This window comes from Ziziphus jujuba, chromosome 11 (assembly GCF_031755915.1).
Source record: "Ziziphus jujuba cultivar Dongzao chromosome 11, ASM3175591v1".
NCBI classification, from domain to species: Eukaryota; Viridiplantae; Streptophyta; class Magnoliopsida; order Rosales; family Rhamnaceae; genus Ziziphus; species Ziziphus jujuba.
The window spans coordinates 6,863,195-6,879,239 of record NC_083389.1 but is presented as its reverse complement, the minus strand read 5'-3'; the positions used below and the strand labels follow the sequence as shown (position 1 = coordinate 6,879,239).

General features: G+C 37.5%; 3 protein-coding genes across 5 annotated transcripts; 1 reads left to right on the top strand and 2 right to left on the bottom strand.

Moving 5' to 3' along the window:
- Positions 1-2: 2 nt before the first annotated feature.
- On the top strand, positions 3-5,852 carry LOC107431787 (subtilisin-like protease SBT6.1). Of its 2 annotated transcripts, XM_016042776.4 has the most exons (10): positions 3-922; positions 1,240-1,368; positions 1,688-1,840; positions 2,225-2,341; positions 2,486-2,670; positions 2,881-3,144; positions 3,273-4,344; positions 4,791-5,288; positions 5,445-5,505; positions 5,593-5,852. In XM_016042776.4, exons 1-10 carry the CDS (start codon positions 350-352, stop codon positions 5,682-5,684), a joined length of 3,144 nt encoding a protein of 1,047 aa, XP_015898262.3. In that variant the 5' UTR covers positions 3-349; the 3' UTR covers positions 5,685-5,852. The 2 variants fall into 2 exon arrangements, with proteins under 2 accessions (XP_015898262.3, XP_048321054.2); XM_048465097.2 differs by lacking the exon at positions 3-922 and having other exon boundaries at positions 2,215-2,341.
- A 450-nt stretch (positions 5,853-6,302) lies between these two features.
- LOC107431791 (ras-related protein Rab7) lies at positions 6,303-9,156 on the bottom strand. 2 transcript variants are annotated; one of them, XM_016042783.4, is made up of 7 exons: positions 8,788-9,149; positions 8,237-8,263; positions 7,998-8,097; positions 7,525-7,671; positions 7,339-7,419; positions 6,928-7,073; positions 6,303-6,580 (listed from the first exon to the last, which is right to left on the bottom strand). In XM_016042783.4, the coding sequence occupies exons 1-7, from the start codon at positions 8,838-8,840 to the stop codon at positions 6,514-6,516; spliced, it is 621 nt and encodes a 206-aa protein (XP_015898269.1). In that variant the 5' UTR covers positions 8,841-9,149; the 3' UTR covers positions 6,303-6,513. The 2 variants fall into 2 exon arrangements, with proteins under 2 accessions (XP_015898269.1, XP_060668613.1); XM_060812630.1 differs by lacking the exon at positions 7,339-7,419 and having other exon boundaries at positions 8,788-9,156.
- Positions 9,157-9,922: 766 nt separating this feature from the next.
- Positions 9,923-14,298, bottom strand: LOC107431789 (proline-rich receptor-like protein kinase PERK1). The gene is made up of 8 exons (XM_016042780.4): positions 13,411-14,298; positions 12,082-12,651; positions 11,785-11,871; positions 11,562-11,632; positions 11,241-11,317; positions 10,958-11,105; positions 10,671-10,832; positions 9,923-10,545 (listed from the first exon to the last, which is right to left on the bottom strand). The coding sequence occupies exons 1-8, from the start codon at positions 13,997-13,999 to the stop codon at positions 10,237-10,239; spliced, it is 2,013 nt and encodes a 670-aa protein (XP_015898266.1). The 5' UTR covers positions 14,000-14,298; the 3' UTR covers positions 9,923-10,236.
- Positions 14,299-16,045: the final 1,747 nt, after the last annotated feature.

Genomic DNA, 16,045 nt, shown 5'->3' with positions numbered 1-16,045 from the left:
CTATGAATGCAGGCATGGCAAATTGACGGTGCCATATTTGGGTGTGGGTGTGACCGTGTGAGTGTGAGTGTGAGTGTGAGTGAACTGGTTTCTAGATTTATAAAAACAAAATAAAATGTTACAGAGAAGAAAGGTTAGCAGGAATCAAGGTTATATATAACTTGAAAACAGTGCATTAACCTGACTAGATTCTCATTCACCTCAATAGTCTCAAACTCAAAACTCTCATCTCTCTCTCTCTCTCTCTCTCTCTCTCGATGTCTCTCTGATTCCCACTTTCTATTTCCCGCCAAATGACAACAATATCCTTTTACTTCTTCTTCTTCTCCTTCTCATCAACAGCACCGCCATGAATACAACCTCTGTTTCTCATCCCATCTCCACCTTCTCACTCTGTCTCATCTCCATCTTCATCTCCTTCGCTCTTCTTCATCGAATTCCTCCTCCCTCTACCCAATCCCCGACCACCTTCAACTCTTCTCTTCCAAACCAAATCAGCCGCAGCAACTACATCGTTCGCTTCGTCAACTACCAGACCGCGCAAGCTCACCGTGAGTATTTGGAGCTAGGTTTCCGCTCGGGTGGATGGGGATGGATCGAGCGGCGCAACCCGGCCGCCAACTATCCGACTGATTTCGGATTGGTTTGGATCGACGACGGCGCCAGAGAAACGGTGATTCGAGGGATTGGGAGTTTGGAGCTCGTCAAAGATGTGAATTTGGATGTGGCTTACAGGAGGGATTTGCTAAACGAGAAGACGACCGAAAGGGATAGAGTTGGGGCTTTTGTCGATGGCGAGAAGCGGCCTGGTAAGATTTTCACCTCAATGTCTTTCGGCGATGGCGATGGCGATGGCGATGTTCAGTATTACACTGCGATTGCTAATTCTACGATTAGTTGGAGAAGGCAACTCTTGTCACACGTACGGCTTCTTTTATTCTTTTGCTTTCTGTTGTTTGTTTTTGGATTTTGTCTGTTTGGCAATCGAAGAAAATCAAAGGAATTGGAATATGGCATAAGGCTTGTATTCTGTTGAAATTCTTGTAATTGCTGAACATTTTGAAGAATGATAGAGGAATGTTGTTTTTGATATATTACGAAGGACCGGTTCTTGGAAATTAGTTTTTGAGAAACTAATTTCTACATATTTTCTACTTTGTGAATATCTCTTTGTTTTTCTCAACCATGCAATTAGTTTTTTTCTGCAAATTGGTTCACTTGTTGTAACAATTCGTGCAGAGATCTCAAGTCACTTCATTATTTGGAGCGGAGGCTCTTTGGGGAAAAGGTTATACTGGATCAAAAGTCAAAATGGCCATATTTGACACTGGAATCCGAGCTGGTCACCCGCATTTTCGTAATATCAAGGTATTAGTCTCTTCATCCATTACTAACAAGTAGACAATTTTTTTGAACTTTGAATCAATGTACTGAAAACTAATACTTTATTATGGCTTTTCATAATTTTTTAACCTTCTTTTATTTTGTGCTTCAATAAATTGTACTACAAAAAAATATTGAAAGGTAAGGCTTAACATTTTAAAAATATACTAATATATGGGACCAACAAAAGTAGAATTATTAACTTAACAGAGGCAGAGGGAGTATCTTTTGTCCTTGTGTTTCCGTATTTAGAGTTTGTAGTCATTATTTCATTTCAACAAATTATGGTTTGAACAATGTATAGGAGAGGACCAACTGGACCAATGAGGATACACTAAATGACAATCTTGGACACGGGACATTTGTTGCTGGGGTTATTGCTGGTGTAGATGCAGAATGTCTTGGTTTTGCCCCCGACACAGAGATTTATGCTTTTCGAGTGTTTACGGACTTACAGGTAATGAACATTGGACATCAGTAGAATGTAACTTTGGTAATATAACAACATATATGCTGTATTCTGTACGCTAAAAAGTGAAAAGAAGTTGTTTCTACATTTTAATTTGAAGTTTGAAGACTAAAGATGGTCACTATAGTTGTCTCATAGCAATTCTATGATTTGCAAATGCAAAATTTTCTTTGCAATTTTTCAGTATTTTTGGTACTTCATTGATACCAGTTATAACTTTTTAACCTCGGAGCAAAGACTTTAAATAACAAACTCTAGAGATATTTGTATTCTGCAGCTAATATACAGTAATTTCTTCTTTCTTCAATGACATTAGATTTAGTCAATAAAATCTGGTAAGATTATAAGAAGTTTGTGTTCAGCCTATTGCAGGTATCATACACATCTTGGTTCCTTGATGCGTTCAACTACGCCATTGCAACCGATATGGATGTGTTAAATTTGAGCATTGGTGGACCTGATTATTTGGATCTTCCCTTTGTTGAGAAGGTAAAGCTCCCCATATATAAATATATAGAAGTCGAAATGTGGATGAAATGTTTTCCTTGGTTAAGAAAGGTGAATGAAGTTTCTCTTTTTTATATGATAAAAATATTATGATATGTAACTCAAGGTTGCTTGCTTTTTCACCAGGTTTGGGAAATAACTGCAAACAATATAATTATGGTTTCAGCAATTGGAAATGACGGACCCCTTTATGGAACTCTCAATAATCCAGCAGACCAGAGTGACATTATTGGTGTTGGTGGCATTGACTACAGTGATCATATTGCTTCTTTTTCCTCACGAGGCATGAGTACTTGGGAGATTCCTCATGGGTAATTTCTTGTCTTTCTTCTTTTTTTATTTTTTTTTTTTCCTCACTCATACAGGTTAAGTTTGTTTACTGTATTATATGTTCATATCTTTGTCTTTCTGCGTTACACAACAGTTCATTTTGTTTTTCTTATGAGAGCTGTTACAGAATATACTCTTTTTTATTTTTTACCTGAGATAGTATGGAATTCATATGGGCTTTCTTTGCACAGTTACGGTCGGGTGAAGCCTGATGTTGTTGCATATGGGCGGGACATAATGGGATCTAAGATCAGTACAGGTTGCAAAAGCTTATCTGGCACTAGTGTGGCAAGTCCAGTGGTTGCTGGTATGGTATGTCTACTCGTTAGTGTCATCCCTGAAAGCAGTCGGAAGGACATTTTAAATCCTGCAAGCATGAAACAAGCACTCGTTGAGGGAGCTGCAAAGCTTTCTGGTCCTAATATGTATGAACAGGGTGCAGGCAGAGTTAATCTGTAAGTTCTGTTTGTTTTTAGGAAGATTTTTATGTTCTTAATATGGTAATTATTATAGCAACTTATGTGCTATAGTTAGTATCTCTACTATTTGTTGGGTTAGTCCTAATTTTTTACTTCTTTGTCAGGTTAGAATCATATGAAATCCTTAAGAGCTACCACCCACGTGCAAGCATCTTTCCAAGTGTTCTTGATTATACCGATTGCCCTTATTCTTGGCCCTTTTGCCGTCAATCCCTTTATGCAGGTGCCATGCCCGTTATCTTTAATGCTACAATACTGAATGGAATGGGTGTAATTGGCTATGTTGAAAGTCCTCCAACATGGCATCCTTCTGATGAAGAAGGGAATCTTCTAAGCATTCATTTTACTTATTCAGAAGTTATTTGGCCTTGGACTGGCTATTTAGCCCTTCACATGCAAATTAAGGAAGAAGGAGCTCAATTTTCCGGAGATATTGAGGGTAATGTGACTCTTAGGGTGTATAGTCCTCCATCTCAGGGAGAGATGGAAAATAGAATCAGCACCTGTGTGCTTCAGCTTAAGTTAAAAGTTGTTCCAACTCCACCAAGACCAAAACGAGTATTGTGGGATCAGTTTCACAGTATCAAATATCCTCCTGGTTATATTCCAAGAGATTCACTGGATGTCCGTAATGACATTCTAGATTGGCATGGAGACCACCTGCATACAAATTTCCACATTATGTTCAACATGTTACGAGATACCGGTTACTATGTTGAAACACTTGGTTCTCCTCTTACATGTTTTGATGCCAGCCAGTATGGGACACTTCTGCTTGTAGATCTTGAGGATGAGTACTTCCAAGAGGAAATTGATAAGCTGAGAGATGATGTTATTAATACTGGATTAGGAGTGGCTGTATTTGGTGAGTGGTATAATGTGGACACGATGGTGAAGATGAGATTCTTTGATGATAACACACGGAGCTGGTGGACACCGGTTACCGGAGGTGCAAATATTCCAGCACTGAATGACCTTTTGGCCCCATTTGGGATTGCCTTTGGAGACAAGATTTTGAATGGTGATTATTCCATGGATGGTGAGCAGAGCAGATATGCATCTGGAACAGATATTGTGAGGTTTCCAAGAGGTGGTTATGTGCACAGATTTCCTTTCTTGGATAGCTCAGAGAGTGGTGCGACTCAGAATGTACTGCGGACTCCTGAAATGACTGTGGTTAGTGAAAACACTATTCCATATACAAGCACAAATTTATACTATCTTTCATTGCTCATCATGAAGAGCAGGGGTGTTTGAAGTGATTTAAGATGTATTTCATTTCTGAAGTTGTGAAAAGTCTTAGTACATTTAAGTTATTTTAGCAGTTCATAAAACTTGGTTCTTAAGAGTTCAAATGATAATTATATATTTGATGAAGTAGCATGAAAGTGTTTAGGCAAGTAAAGCTGGAGCAGCATGCTCATGCCACTCAAATAAGGAGTGTGCCCATGACTTAGAGAGAGAGAGAGAGAACATGCAATCAATCTTGACATATGCAACAATAATTCCTGCTAACCTTTGAATTAAAAACTGATTTCATCTTCATTTATGTCCCTTTTTTCCCCAGTAATTTATCGGTAGGGATTATACAATTTTGACTATGGTGTCTATGATGACTGCAGGCTGACTCTCCAATTCTTGGACTCACAGAGGTAGGTGAAGGTCGTGTTGCAGTCTATGGAGACTCCAACTGTTTGGACAGTAGTCATATGGTAACACATTGTTATTGGCTCCTGAGGAAAATATTGGATTTCACCAGTGGGAACATCAGGGATCCTGTCCTTTTTGCTAACTCAGCTAAACAAGATTCGCCCTTATACGTGGAAGACAGCCAATTACCATCTCGCAGAACGGATGTGAATTTCTCTTCATATTCTTCTGTCTTGGGGAAGGAACTAATCTGCAGGAGTGACTCCAAATTTGAGATGTGGGGTTCTAAAGGCTACCATATACAGGTTAGAGGAAGAAACAGAAAACTGCCAGGCTATCCTGTGATTGACTTGGGCAGAGGTTTAAATTCTACAGTCGATGTTTCCAAATCAAGGCGCTCAACAATGTTTAAGAAAAATAAGGATGAATTTTTGGTAAACAGATACTTGGGTCTATTCTATAGGGATGAGGTAAGAAAATGAAATATTCGGTTCAGTATTCTTATAGATTTACTCTTTTGTAATATGTATGTGTGTGTGTGTGTATTGGGAAGTGCCATCTTTTTTTTCAATTCTTTGTAGTATCACAGAGTCTGTTATGCTTAGAGTTTCTCGTAATCCTTGCAGCCTGATATGCCGTTGCTGGTTGGCAGCCATTGGCTTGTTCCTTCAATAATTGCCGTAATTGGTTGGTGAAAAGTGACTCCATATTTTCATTTTTGTAAGAAAGTATATAGTTTGGATTCTCATTACTATTTTGTTTGCTGTTCAATAGGTCTTCTTGTATTCTTGAGCTTCTGGCGTATCAGACAAAAGCGACGACGGCGGAGGAAAGGATCTGGCTCTAGCCGGTTTTCTAATATGTAGTCCGGAATTAATTTTCCAGTAGCTCTATTTTCTTTTCTTATTTTCTGGGAAGGCCTGGTTTTCTTTACTTCGTAGTCAGTCTCATTAAACTCCTAAAGAATTTTTTGTAATGTAATGTCGTTTCACTAATTCACAGAAATCAAAATATCATAAGAGCAAAATTTTGTATCATAACCCAAAAAAGTAGAATAGTATCATATACTTGTTTTGGATGATTTAATTGCACTAATATTTTGGGTGTAAACATTTCTGGACAAACGGCGAGTAACAAATAACGATAACAATAAGATAAAATTCCTCTTAAATTGCAAATATTAAGTTGATTTTTTTTTTCCCCCCTTTCGATGGCGATAAATGATAAACATGGTAATGATGCTAACATCGTTAAATTTCATCAACTTTTATAATAAAAATCTATCAGTTGATATAATTTGTATTTTTCATATTTCTTTAGTGCTGTCAAATACGAAGAAATAGTGCCATGAAAATAAAATTGTCGTAGATGATTTGATTTCAACTATTGAGGATCTGTGGCTTATGTTTAGGTTCCCTTGCATGAAAGGCTGAAAAATATTGCTATTAAACATTTTTCTTTCTTTTTCCTTTTTTTTAAAAAAAAAAAAACATAATGCTAGTTAAACACAATAAATAAGGAGCAAAGGAAAATAAAACAATAATAAATAATAAATAAAGCATTTTCGTCTCTTTTCTTTTCTTTTTCTTTTTTTTTTTTTTCCCCTTTCTAATTTTTAATCCACGCTTAACGCAAAAGTGAACTGCAGTTGTCAAATGCTCCACCTAAACGATAAAAACCCATTCAAGAGCTCTTCTAACATTCACAGCCCGCCGATCTTTGTTGCTGTCCACCAGCTACGTCAATGGTGTCAGGAAGGTAACTACATTAAGAGAAAGAAAGCAAAAATGTAAATAGTCAAACAGTCAAAAGACTCAGAATCTTAGCATGGATTATAACAAAAAAGCAGACGCAAAAACGTTTTGAAATTCTGTTATTTCCTACTCTTTGGGCTCAGAAGTCAAACTGTAATCCTTATAATGGAGTATTTGAATGAAGCACATCACCTAATCATTTAATAGTCATAATGGAGTGGACCAAAATTGCTCATCAATCACAAAGTTCATAATACCTATCACCTAATAGCATACATGCTTTCCAAGAGCAAAACTTGCAGGCAATAGAATCTAAAAGAGCCAAACATTTGAAAACAATATTCGTATCGCTAACCTTTCCTCTTCAGGTTCATTTTTTAGAGCATTTGTTGCTATACATTGAAAAGCAGCTTCAACATTGAAACCTTCCTTTGCTGAAGTCTCGAAGTAAGGGATATTACCCTTGGAGGCACACCATGCTTTTGCCTTCTTCTCGGACACCTGCAAGTAAGGACAAGAATTTGACCAAAAGTAGTGTATGCCCAAATTAGAATGAACCCGAAGGGACCAGATCAAGAATCTAATCTTCTATCTAACACATAACAACCACAAGTAAAAATTCCATATAATCTAGTATTCTCAAAATCAAGCAATCCAGATTCATAAACCTTAGATAAATTGTATATTTCCAGATTCTTTTTCTTCAAATAAATATTCATCCTAAAAACATTAAACAAGAAGAGGAAAAAAAAAAAAAACATCTTACCACCCGACTATTGCCACCATCAACATCTACCTTGTTCCCCAGTACAACAAATGGAAAGTTTTCAGGATCAGAAGGACTTGCCTGTAGAGTGAATCCAATCATGAAACATTCAGTGAACGGTTTTTTCAGGATATTTGATGGGACTCAGAATGATTTGGCCAAATGCTAATAACACTCAATCCTTACCTGAATCAGAAACTCCTCTCTCCAGTTATTAAGATTTTCAAATGATTTCATGACATTCACATCATACACAAGAACACAACAATCCGCACCACGGTAGAATGCAACACCAAGGCTTTGAAATCTTTCTTGCCCTGCTGTATCCCATATCTGAAAATGTACACAGCAATGAAACATCAGGAAGCCCCAAATGAAAATAAAAGGAATGTAATATTAGCTGTGAATGGTTTCTTTTATATTCCTTATCTATGTCAGAGACAAACAATCAAATGCTAAATCCGGAAGCTAGCAGTTCCTCTCAACAATGCACTATGATGACAAACTTTCTGTGCTTTTTTATTGAAAGTTTTATAAGAAAGTATATGGTTATTGCAGTTATGAACTTGTAGCGCAACCAATGGGCACGATGAAAGCTACATACTAGGGATTGAAAGTATAGCCCAATTCAGATATAAGAAATAAAAGGCACAGCTCACCTGCAATGTGAATTGCCTATCTTCAAACTGAACTTCTTTTGTCAAGAAATCAGCTCCAATGGTTGCTTTGTACTGATTACTAAACTTCCGATTCACATATCTATATGTTTGAGTCAAAGGCTAAACATATTGTATAAATTGCAATAAATAAAAATGTATAATGTCCCTATATGCGGTGTGTGCAACTGTTTGTTTTGATAGAACATATGTGATATATGTTGTCCCAGTTTACAGGATACTGATTCATCAGAGAAGTCTTCCCAACCCTGCCAGAGATCGTCAAACATACGAAAAATTAATAAACTTAGCATTACTCAAGAAAAACTCTCTGATATGATTAGAGGGAGAAAAAGATCAATCCTTCGAAACCCAATATACAAATAATAATGACCACCATTTATGATTTCGCAGAAAATGTAGGAACTGAATTACATTAACAGATTTAGTTTTTTTATTTTGCGCTTCTCTTTTAGGATCAGAGTAAAAATAAACGCTTTCACATCTATCCCTATCTAAAATTTGGTTGGATTTATCTAATTATTCATAAAGAAAACAGCATACAAATTAGATGCAAACATTAATTTCCTTGTTAGTCCGCAAGAAAAAAACCATGCCCCAATTGCAGAATTAGCTCCAAACCACAGAGATTTTATATATTCGGTGTGTTTTCTTACTTGATAGCCAAAAAAAATAAATAACAAACCAAAAAAAAGGCTTTTTCAATATTCCATTCTCTTTCACGGGAAACAAACAGCAGAAGGCAAAGACGAAAAGACAAAGAAAAACTGACCCGCTATCACCAAGAATGATGACCTTGAGAAGCATACGTCTACGAGAAGCCATATTTAACAACAATCAACAACAACAGCAACTGAATTAGGGCTTCGAACAAAGTCTTTGTTGTAATCCCTGCGATTCCTTCAAATATTTTATTCTTCTTTCTCTTTCTTCCAATTATCGAATATGCAAAGAGAAGATCCTCTTTTTTTCCTTTTTTTTTATTATTTATTATTTATTATTTATTTTATGGATTAATTATTTGAATAACAATAAGAAAATGCCACGCAGTAATAGTAGGATAACTAACAAAAACAGAAACCGCGAATCATCTCATCGGAAGCTGCGCTTGGCGGGGTTGGAAACATGTGCACAACACTCAACGTATTCTACTCGTATTTTTTTGGTCTTCTACTTGTATTAGAAGTCAATTTCGTGTAAATAACTTCTTTTTTTAATGAAATTATTAGAAAAAGCTTCTAAAGCTCAATTGGGCCAATGGGCTTGAAGATTTAAACCCAAGAAGACCAACTTGTGGGTTTATTGGGCCTACTGTCGAAATATATCTATGCACAGAAACTGACACAGTGAACAGTACAACAACAGACTTTGACAACGAGGGAAGCATGTGCCTGATGTTTTTTTTTCTCCACGTCCACACGGCCAAGAAACGTGAGCTGGTTCCCAGCTTTCCCCATTCATCAGAAAAATGGGCCCCACTTTATGACTTTTCAGCAATTCGTAGAGTTTGACAATTAACTCGGTATGTTCTTTTTTTTTTTTCTTTTTTTTTTTTTTTAAATTTTTTTTGGCCTTTGTTTGGTAATTGGCATGAGTTGTGTAGCCATAGACGTGGCTGCAACATCCACCAGGCCCACTAGTTGTTGGTAGGAATTGAAAAAGCATTGCGTAGGGACAGTAAGGTGAGCATTTAAATCGCTTTCGTAATGAATAGAAGGGAACAAAAACTCCGTTTCATTTGTTAGAAAATTCATTTTATACACATTTTGCGTCGTACGCGCTGTTTCCCCGTTAAAATGGGAGTGGAGAGCAACGTAATAATGAAGATTCGCCCTCTTTGCTCCTTTATCGGATGAAGATTCTATTAGAAACCCATTTTGTCTACGAAGTCAATAAAACACCAATGATAACAATAATAAAACAGAAGAAGCCACCAATGGATTTATAAACAAGAAGGGGAAAAAAGTCATTGAAGCAGCACATGAAAAAGAATGGAACAAGCTTTCCTTGTGAACCAGTATTGTATAAGGCACTAATAGATACAATGTAAAACCCCAAAAAAATAAAAACCGATAATTCCAATACCCAAAAAGAAAAAGAAGAAAAAAATAAAATATTTAAGTTAACTCATGCAAAATATGAAACTTTTGCAATCAATGTGACTTGGAATAGAATGTATGAATGGAAACTTTTTACAGATAAGTTGGCCATTAGCTGTGTGTTAAGAGGTACCGCTGAAACCTTGACTGTTTTTCTTCGGCTTTCCCATTTCCATTTCTCGAGTGGTCTGGCCTTCGCTACTTGAGCCAGATGGGTATAGACCGTATTCACTGGTCGGTCCACTGTACTCGCTGCTGGCACCGTATTCTTGGCTTCCTAATGCCATCTTCCTGAATTTTTTCATGTCCTCGTTGTATTGGCTAGTATCGTAGTCTGAGCTTCCATACGAACTGTACAGGTTGCTCTGTCCCGGCCTGATTCCTTCGTTAAGATCAGAAAGAGATACATCTCCCTCCAATGCACGGACAATCTGCTTGTTGTTTCATGTCACAGGCAAATGTTAAATTTAACATTTAAAAAGATTATACAATAATTCAAACTATCCCATAAGTATCCCATATAAATACTAAATATTTGCAAATCATGTCAATTTACCTGGCTTGTACGTGGTCGACGCCGCGCAGAATGACGCACACAAGCTGCAGCACAAGCGACCATGCGAGCCATTTCATTGGGGTCATAATTGTTTTGCAGCTTAGGATCAACCAAAGCATCAAAGTTTCTGTCTTCCAAAGCACGATTAAGCAAAGGCCTTGCCTGCAATTCCAACACACAATTTACTTCAGTATAAGAGAACTCAAAAACTTAACCAGAATAATAAATAAGCAAAGTCCCATTTCTCCAATAGCCAAGCAAAACCCCCAGTATAATAAATAACTTACCCAGTCTACCAAACTATCCTCCATAAAAGTGTGGGAAGCATCAACAGGTCGGCGTCCAGTAATCAACTCCAACAGCATGACTCCAAAGGAGAAAACATCTGATTTTTCTGTGAGTTTCCCACTTGAAGCATATTCTGGAGCCAAATACCTGCAGGGCACATATCATGATTCACAGAAAGCTTTTCAGTTTACAATAAGCTAAATCAAAAGAAGAACTAAACCAAATTCCAGTTCAACTATTAAAGAAATTGACTAATGCACATCAAAAAAGAGGGAGTCTCACCCAAATGTTCCCATCACCCGGGTGGAGACATGGGTATTGAAGTCAGAAGAAAACTTTGCAAGTCCAAAATCCGCCACCTGAATAGGTCATTAAAATTAGAAAAGGCAATTACAATGCAAACACTCAACTGTTTAAGAGCACACCCTATAAAATTAAAACAACACTGGTAGATTGAACTCAAATAAGACCACTATCTCTCAGAAAATGGTAGAATTTTTCCTGGACGGTTCAGTTGCATCAGGTCACATTTCCATTCTAGCCAACTAAAATACTTGTATATCAACAATTATAAATGTTATCTCAAGCTGGCAAAGTTATTACCTTTGCTTCAAACTTGAAATCCAAAAGAATATTAGCTGCTTTGATATCACGATGAATGATTTTAGGATGACCTGTGCATATACAAGTATAATGTAAAAAAATTGCATGAAAAATCCTACATAAATAACTACATAACTAATCCTCTTTTTATACGAAAGCAACGAATACATGTTATTCCATGCTCATGCAGCAGCACACATACAGAGAATGAGAAAGCACTTACAATCCTCGTGCAGATATGCAAGTCCTTTTGCAGATCCTAAAGCAATTTTCAGTCTGGTAGACCAGTCCATGGTTGGTCGCCCTTTTCCTGCAAGACAATTATCAGTCAGATCCTTAAACCTAGAATTTGAATAACAATGCAAATCTGCTGATCATAAAGTCATTATCCAAGTGCAACTCGGAACCAGATTACATTGATATTATGGCAATAATTTACTAGCAAATTTCAGGAGCAACGCATTATTTTTCAGCATGATGATTGAATAAGAAAAACAAAAAGAGCTAAAAAAACACATACCATGCAGGTGGAACTCCAACGTATTATTTGGAACAAATTCATAAACAAGCATTCTCTGGGCTCCCGCCATGCAATATCCAACAAGTGAAACTAGATGCTTGTGATGAACTCTGCTAATTATCTCCACTTCTGCCTGGAATTCACGCTCCCCTTGACCGCTTCCAGCTTTCAGATGTTTCACTGCTACCTCCTTCCCATTTGGAAGGACTCCTTTGTGCACATACCCAAATCCACCTTGTCCGAGCAGATTAGCATCTGAGAAGCCATCTGTTGCCAATGCCAACTCCTCATATGAAAATGTGCTCTTAGAGAAACCCAAAGCATAGCCTGGTGGAGGAGGTGGTGGTGGAAGTGGATTGTCAGATCCTGAATAGTTGGAGCCAGAGCCTGCACTACTACTTGTGAAAGTTGGCAGTGGTGGCGGCGGTTTAGGACTATATCCTGGAGAATGAGGTGGTCGTGATGCAACTGCTGGTGGAGGAGACGGCTTTGGCATCATAGTCACAACTTGATCGGAAGGTGGAGGTGCATTATGTTGCCAATGTCGTGGTGGGCCACCATAATTGTCATCTAGAATACCATAGTAGAAAATGAGTATTTTCTTGTCAGATTGATAACATAGTCACAAAGAGAACATAAAATGCAATAAATCGAGAAGGAGAAAAAAAAACAATTAAAAAAACAAAAAATATGAAGCAAGACAAGAATTTTGACCAGTTTAATGTCCAACAGACGACGGGTATGCAAATAAAAAATGAGCATGTTACTAATACAATGAATGATAAAAGTTCAAAGATTTTAGAGCAAAATTCTACTTATGGTTGAAATAATCTCCAACTCCATTATCAATTAAATAAATGGTACTCCATTCAAAATGACACACGCATAACCTTTGACAATTCAAACCACATTCACATTTTGCAACACCTTTATTCTACGCCATGGAAACACAAATACCAGAGCGTTCATCAATTTTTAAAGGTATAAAAAAGGAAAATCAAATATACAACAATGCCCGTCATCGAAAATATCCGGGTTAAAAAGAGAAAGAAAATTACATCCTTGAAACAGACAAAAGCGTTTTTCGGAAGGCAATTACCAGATCTAAAAGTATTCCCCAGCCCAAAAAATATTTTCATTTTCTAAGATAATTACGCATGACTCCCAGAGATAACTAATTCAAAACTGAACTTCGAAAATCAAACAACAATATGCTTAAAAAAAAAAATCCGCCATGCAAGATCTCGATTTTTTTCCCCGAAAAAAATTGAATAAAAAAATAAAATAAAAGAGAGAGACACACAAACAGGGAAAGAAAAAAGCTACTACCTTTAGGCCCAGGAGGTGGCGGAGGGACATAGTAGTGTTCCTCGTCGCGTCTTCTCCTCTTCTTCTTGGTGCAGCATAGACATAATAAACTCAGTACCACCAAAATTGCCACTGCACCTACTGCTATTCCAACAACAACACCCGTTGACAGCCCCGACCCTCCTGGCGGCGAAGCATTCTTCCCGCTTGAAGGCGGCGGTGGCGGGCTATGACTTGGAGTCGCCGGCGTGTTCGGACGGCTAGGTGGACTCGGGGACGACCCTGGAGTGCTGGGCGTCGTAGGCGTATTTGGCGTCGTTGGCGTCGACGGCGGTGGCGGCGAAGCCGAGGAAGTAGGAGGCGGACTCTCACCGGGAGGCGAAGGAGTTGGGGTCACAGGCCCAGGGGGAGAGGGAGTGGTGGGTGGCGGGGAAGGGGTGGCCGGTGGAGGGGAAGGGGTGGTCGGAGGTGGTGAGGGGGTGGCAGGCGGTGGTGACGAGGGCGTGGTGGGTGGTGGAGCCGTGGTGGGGGTAGGCGGCGGTGGAGAGGTAGAGTTGGTCCCCGGCGGAGAAGTGGGAGCCGGAGAAGCTCCCGGAGTCGGAGTGGACATAGTAATAATAAGAAGAAATTATTTAGAAAAAATAATAAATGACAGATTTTGAATCAACCAGCCAAACAATGGCTTGGCTTCCCAATCTCCCTGTATCTCTCTCTATCAGAAGTTGTTTGTGTGTCTTTAGCCTTTCAGTTTTAAGAGACAGATAGAGAGAGTGAGGGCGTGTTTGGGAAGGACAGAGAGAGAGAGAGAGAGAGAGAGAGAGAGAGAGAGAGAGTAGACAAGTGCAAGAGAGCGTTCTTTTTCGTCTTTTTTTTGGTTTTTTTAGTTTTGGTTGGGTTGGTTTGAAGGAATAAAAATGAAGTTATTGTTTTTCGCTTTAATTTTTATTTTTTATTTTTTTTTATTTCACATGGGGTTGGATATCCAGCAAGGACAAACGGACCTTTAGCTTGGGTAGGTAGGACCCACGCGATTGGCCCGCGTGTTTCTCCGTCGTTTACTCGTCTGGATAAACAGGACAGCTCTTCTCGCTCTCATCTCATTTCTCTCATCTGCTGCTTATTTTGATTTGATTTGGTACAAGTCTTGCACCCATTTTACGATATTCTTTTGTGGGTCTCCGTCTCTCATTCATATATATATATATATATATATATATATATAAATTTAAAATATGTTCACATTTGATAAATCTACCGAATTCGGTGATCATAAATATCCTTATTTAGCATCAAATATTTTTTAATATCCTTTATTATACTTTTTTATTTGTTACTATATTACTAAATAGTCCTTATTAGCCTAAACAATAGGAAGATTTCAAAGCTCGTTGATCTTGATTTGTCCCCCTTTTTTTTTTCCTTTTTTTTTTTTTTTTTACTTGTTTTACATTTGAATCATTGTTAATTGACAGTGGTAACTACTAAATAGTACCTTAATCTGCTAACTTTGGAAGAATATCTGAATTTGTGAAAATTTGACAAGATATTAAAAGCTTTTTGGATATCAACCATCTAAAGAAAATCAATCACTTGCATGGAAATTTTCGTCCTAGTTAATGATGACACCTATACATTTGGAAGGTTAGCAATGTTGCTCATGTTTTATGTTCAAATTGATATTATTAACAATGACCATGACGGTGTTGTTGCAGTTCGATACCTTACACCTAAAGTACATAAAGATTAAATAATTCTCTCATTCATCCATGCATTTATACCTGAATAATGTCATGTACGAATTATACCTGAATAGTATTAAGGTGGTGCATAAAAATACCAAGTAGTTGCAATTAATACAATGAAAAAAAGTTACCTACTGAATTGGGGAAGCAAAAGAGGATATGATATTTTCTTTATCTAATATTTATATATAGCATGTGACAGAGGACTGGTGATATATAGGGGACTTCCTAAAAGAAAATGAGATAGTGGTGCTCTAAAATTCGAAATGTTTTTGCAAGAGATGAGTATAAGATTCCAGACAAATTAGCTTAAGCCTAGGAGTGGTTTCTATCAAGAGGGACTAGTCAAGAATTTCCCATGGTGCTGTGTAGGGCAGTGGGACTGATTCTCTTCTTTTAGGTTTTAGCCAATCACTTTTCTGGAATTGAAATCGCTTTGGGTTTTTGCTGAGCCTTAACTTTAGGACAGAAACAGTTTCAAATTAGCCTGAAAACTTCCAAAGAGAAACAACAAGAAGGAATATGAGACAAAAAAAAAAAAAAAAAGAGGTTGATATATTTACAACTAATAAACGCATATGAGCCAGGACAGGAGCAGAAAATTAATTAATGCAGTCCTCCTTTGTCACAATTGTAGCTTTCTTATTAATTTCACTTGACAAAAAGAAATGTTTCTTTTCTCAGTTTTAAACTTTAGCTTATGGAATGTGCGTTTGACTAAAAACAAAAGGTGGGATTTTGTGTTATGTCAGCAAAATATCTGCAGTGTATTTATACCATATAGGATTTTTTGTTTTTTGTTTTTTTTTTTTGTTGGTAATAATACAATACACCATTGTATATATATCTGAGGCAAGGCTTCAAATCTAACCCAGTTTAGGGACACCTCATCGGAAAACACATGTGACAACTAA

Excerpts from the sequence above, each read along its gene's own strand:
- LOC107431789 (XM_016042780.4), bottom strand. The coding sequence starts at position 13,999 with ATGTCCACTCCGACTCCGGGAGCTTCTCCGGCTCCCACTTCTCCGCCG. Across the intron at positions 11,106-11,240 it reads CGGGTGATGGGAACATTTGG|GTATTTGGCTCCAGAATATG; the intron begins GTGAGACTCCCT and ends TGTGCCCTGCAG. Across the intron at positions 10,546-10,670 it reads GTCGACCACGTACAAGCCAG|ATTGTCCGTGCATTGGAGGG; the intron begins GTAAATTGACAT and ends AACAACAAGCAG.
- LOC107431791 (XM_016042783.4), bottom strand. The coding sequence starts at position 8,840 with ATGGCTTCTCGTAGACGTATGCTTCTCAAGGTCATCATTCTTGGTGAT. Across the intron at positions 8,264-8,787 it reads ATCATTCTTGGTGATAGCGG|GGTTGGGAAGACTTCTCTGA; the intron begins GTCAGTTTTTCT and ends GATCTCTGGCAG. Across the intron at positions 6,581-6,927 it reads AATGAACCTGAAGAGGAAAG|TTACCTTCCTGACACCATTG; the intron begins GTTAGCGATACG and ends CTCTTAATGTAG.
- LOC107431787 (XM_016042776.4), top strand. The coding sequence starts at position 350 with ATGAATACAACCTCTGTTTCTCATCCCATCTCCACCTTCTCACTCTGT. Across the intron at positions 1,841-2,224 it reads GAGTGTTTACGGACTTACAG|GTATCATACACATCTTGGTT; the intron begins GTAATGAACATT and ends AGCCTATTGCAG. Across the intron at positions 2,671-2,880 it reads ACTTGGGAGATTCCTCATGG|TTACGGTCGGGTGAAGCCTG; the intron begins GTAATTTCTTGT and ends TTCTTTGCACAG.